Raw genomic sequence first — 4,553 nt, 5'->3', positions numbered from 1 at the left:
TGTATTTTTGAAACTGTGTTGTTTCCCCCCCCCCCCGCCATGTTCTTTGCATGTACAAATTTTTGTATTTTTAAGGCTCTTAGTGTCATCTTTTCAGTCTGCCCTTTCCCTTATTTGCTCTTCTCAGTTATTAAGATGTACTCATACATAGCAAATAACTGCAAGAAAACAAAACATTCCTTAAATTTGCTTAAACAAGACATTCAATACAATTACACTTTATGGAAATGCTCTAACAAACACCACCACAGTTCAACAATACAGCAGTTATGAGCCCTCTAGCTTTTTAAGACATTCAGGAAAAAGCAAAGAAAATTCAGATATTGCATGATCTCGAGCTCTATGCTATAGAGGCTCTGTGAGAAAATGAAAACTGCTAATCTACTTTCCAAGTGAAACATCGTAGGTGATTGCTCTAACCTGGGGCACAGTACATTCTCTCTATGGCATCGTTGTCACAGGAATCTTCAACCTCCCTCCACCTGCTAAAATACGTTAGCTGAATGTGTCCTAAAAACAAAACGACAGGAGAAATCAAAACATTTTTCCCTTCCATTTTCTGCAGAAGTGAACTGTAATTACTCCTTTTGTAGCTAAAAACAGTATCATTAAGAATAATGGCATCATTAAGTACTAGAAGCTATTACTGGGGGTGAATTTGCTGCACTGATAATGAAGCTCTAGACAGGAAATGAAGATACTAATTACAAGATAAAACGCCTACTCAGTTAATTGGAAGCAACAGCGAATAAAAAGAAATGCATTTGCAAAAGTTCCTGACCTCTATCATTCAATAAGATGTTGTTTGGGTTCAAATCGCGGCACACAATTCCTTCTCTATGTAAAGCATCAAGGGCTACAACCATTTCAGCTGCCCATCTTTGAATGCAATCCTCTGGGATATAAAACCTGGAGGTTATTGCTAATCTTTCGTCGAGGTCCTGAAAAATTTGATGTACTTCCTTCTCCCCTGCTACTGCTATTTTGTCTTCCATCTTTGGTGCTGTCTTTTTACTTTCAGCTGCTGGTAACAAAGCTGAGTCTGCTTCCTCTTTCCCAAAGTCTTCAGTTTGATCAGAAAACAGCAACACTGCTTCATTTCTTAACATGTCTCCATCCAAGCTAACATCTTGAGCACCTGAGAGCGGGCTGGAAATAAACAAACTTCCTTCTTTGCTTGTCATGTTTAACGAGCAGGCTCCAAGCCCTTGAAACAGAGCCCCGTCTTCTGAACTACCTACCTCTTGATCAGATGTAAAGAGGGTCCCAAGAGCTCCCTGAGTGACACCGCTTTGTCCATTTGCTTCCTTGCAGGAAGGATCACTGACTTCTGGTGCCACATGATTTGGCTCTCGATCAAATGCTTTGCATGGCTCTGCAGAATTATTTAACTGTAAGACATCAGGTGTTTCTAGGAACTTTACTTCCAACATGTCCCTATCGGGTTTTGTAAACTTTGTTGGCCTTGACACTGCTGCCTCTTCTGTTTCATCAGACATACCGGGTAAGTTTATTAGGAGATCAGGCCTTCCTTCATCAACGCTATTTACATCATCAAAAGCAGCATCCTTAAAGGAGATAACTGGCACAGAGTCATTTGAACCCCTGCTTACAGTGTCATGAGCTCTCACACTCATTTTGCTCTCTAGGGCATCCAAGCTTCTGTCATGATCTGGGACAGAAAACAGTGGCTTCAAAGGCTCTGATTTCAGGTTATATAATTTTTCTCCAAAATCAAGCCCGAGGAGCTCACTAGTGCTATCTTTGCTGTCTATCCTGAAGAGTTCCATGGGGCTGTTCTTTGATTTAGTTAATGAGTCCAATATCCTAGTAGGGCTAGCTACTTCCAACTCAGCATCATCAATGAAAAGCTTTTGTTCCTGAGATGCAATCTGAGAAGAGAAGCTATCACTGCCAACGACACTGCATTTCTGTAAGTAACTTCTTTCTTTGGTATTTAAACCTTCGCTCTCCAATTTAACCACTGGTTCCTCATTTAGAGAGCCAGAATCAATTTTTTCTTGCCCATATTCATTGCATAATGTTAAATAACTAGTAGTGCACTCTTCTTCTGAGCTGGATCCTGAGTCCATCCACTTTGAACTCTCTTGGCCATCTTCCTGGTTGCTGCTGTCATCCTGAGAGCTCGGCGTTAGGCTGCTCTTCAGTGGGACCACCTGCAGTGTGCTCTCCCCATAGCTTTCTCTGGAATCAGTGCTGCTACCCATTTCTTTAGGACTAGGTGTTGGCTGCTCCAGGTAAATTTTAGTTGAAACAGATATTCTGGGTTCAGGAATTTCAAAGCTCTCTTCAGGACTTCTGTTTAAGAACTTACTGACATAAGACCACAGTTTTCCTCCTGTAAGAAAAGAGGGGCGGGGGGGGAATCTCTTAATTTTACTCAAAGCAGAATTTGTTTCATTATGAAACAGGAAAATACCCTCATTGTCACAATACATGCCCACAGAGCAAGTTGGATCCGCTGTCTCAGGAGGAAATAATTACAGGGACCACAACTTGCTTTTCAAGCAGATTTGTATTATTACATAAATATTTAAAGAGCTGCATCTGAGATTAAGCTGCTTTTTTTTTTTTTTAAACTTCAATAAAGTCTCGTTTCAGAGTCTGTCTCAAGTTGCATGGTGGTCACTACTCTCCATCTGCTGTCTCGAAAGAAAGCAAAAACTAGGGAAGATCAAATGGTTTAGTGCCCATCATCAGTTCTGCCTGTACTGAATACTTCTGTATCACAGCTCCAAGCTTATAAGCAACATGAGGGGAGATGGGCTAAAAACTAATTAGCAAGTTCGGTAAGGGGAAGGCAATTACCTCGTATTAGCAGGATATTTTAAGAATCTGTTTCTCTCTTTGAAGTAGTAGTTTTTGTTAGTTAAATATGGACGTATTTTTCCCTTTAACTTCAGAAGTCAACCTTGCTGCATTACACAAGATTTATCAATACTCTATGTTACACTGGCAAACCAGTTCATCCACATCAAAGACTAAGAAAGTTACAGCTCTGAAAGTAATAGTTACGTCTCAAAAATATAAAATAGGACTGTGTTTCCAAATATGGTTCATATTGGTCTCAAGTTGCGACAGGGGAGGTTCAGGCTGGACATTAGAAAGAACTTCTTCACTGTTAGAGTTGTTAGGCATTGGAACAGGCTCCCTAGGGAGGTGGTGGAGTCATCGTCCCTGGAGGTGTTCAAAAAACGTTTAGATGTGGCACTTCAAGACATGGTTTAGTGGACAGGGTGGCATCAGGTATACGGTTGGACTTGATGATCTTTGAGGTCTCTTCCAACCATAATGATTCTATGATTCTATATAAAAAAAAAAAGCTTACCGATTATAGAACATAATTTGCACAAAACAAATCAGGAAGTTACTGCATCTCTTGTACGTGCCGAAGAATTTGGCTCAAGGCTAGAAAGCCACCTTTGATAACTTTTGGAAAAATGCAAAGTCAAGACATTTCAATTTAAAAGATTGTACAGAAATTCTGGAAAATGCAGGAGTTCTAACAAAATCTTTGTAGAAGAAAAAAAAAAGAAGTACCCAGCCCACCGGGCATCTGCAAAGTTTTGATTGTTTTTTTGTGGGTTTGTTTTTTGGTTTTGTTTTGGTTTGGGTTTTTTTGGGGTTTTTTGTGGTTTGTTTGTTGTTTTTTTTTTTAACTTATTTGGATAAAACAGAGTTTTGCATTTTTCAAAAGTACAGTCTTTATTCGTTATTTTTAAACACTCTCCATATCAGGCAAAATTCCTTTAAAAAGTACAATAAACGAAGAAAGTATTTTTCATTGCCTAGGAACAGGTTTTCTATATTCCCAGGTATTTCAAAAATAATTTATCAAAGGCAGAAAAACCTTGATACTTTAAAAATGAATTTGAATAATATAACATGGAGTTTTCTTGCACTCCATCCCCCTGGCTAAGACAAGACTTGTTTTTGAAGTGAGAGAGAAAGAAAAAAAAAATCTCACTGGTTGTGGTGAAACTAAGTATATTAAAAATATTAAGAGGGAATTCTAACAGCTTGAGTCCAATGGTAAAAATGACAACTTAGATCTATTAATCCACATGGTTTCTGCCATAAGCTACAAACGGACCCAGTAGGTCCAAATGACCCTTGCCACCTCCTAGAAGACAATGAGAAAGGATGCCAGGCAAATGAACAGGGGCAAACAGAAGCAATGCTCGTGAAGAAGGGAACAAACACTGCTACACTGACTACTGAATTGCATAAGCACTTTAAATACTTACCCAGAGATGCATTCGAAAATCCTACAAGCATGCCGTGCCACATTGCTGCAGCAAGACATGGCTCATCAGTCACTCCCAGCAGAGCAGCAGCCCTCAGCCCAGAGAAGCAGGCTGCCTGCCCGGGCAGCCACTGACTCTGAGCTTGCCTGGACACAAGCGACCTGCCGCCCTGCATCGGTGAGAGCAAGGGCCCTGGTCCTGCCAGAACCGCCCAACGAGCGGGACCTTGCCGCCGTGAGCAGCAGTGAGCCCATGCAGACTCTGAAGATGAAGACACTTGCCTTA

General features: G+C 40.5%; 1 protein-coding gene across 1 annotated transcript in view; it reads right to left on the bottom strand.

The window, feature by feature from the left end:
* RPS6KC1 (ribosomal protein S6 kinase, 52kDa, polypeptide 1) overlaps positions 1–4,443 on the bottom strand; it is a 20,583-nt gene extending 16,140 nt beyond the window's left edge. Inside the window, exons 1-3 of the mRNA XM_009703357.1 lie at positions 4,269–4,443; positions 782–2,359; positions 421–510 (exon numbers count right to left, since the gene is read on the bottom strand). Coding sequence (XP_009701659.1) covers positions 421–510; positions 782–2,359; positions 4,269–4,443 — 1,843 coding nt within the window. The remainder of the gene's footprint in view (positions 1–420; positions 511–781; positions 2,360–4,268) is intronic.
* Positions 4,444–4,553: the final 110 nt, after the last annotated feature.

The sequence above is a fragment of the Cariama cristata genome, unplaced genomic scaffold, assembly GCF_000690535.1.
Source record: "Cariama cristata isolate BGI_N322 unplaced genomic scaffold, ASM69053v1 scaffold7687, whole genome shotgun sequence".
In the NCBI taxonomy this organism is placed as follows: domain Eukaryota; kingdom Metazoa; phylum Chordata; class Aves; order Cariamiformes; family Cariamidae; genus Cariama; species Cariama cristata.
The sequence above is the reverse complement of the archived record's forward strand: the minus strand, read 5'-3'. Positions and strand labels throughout refer to the sequence as shown.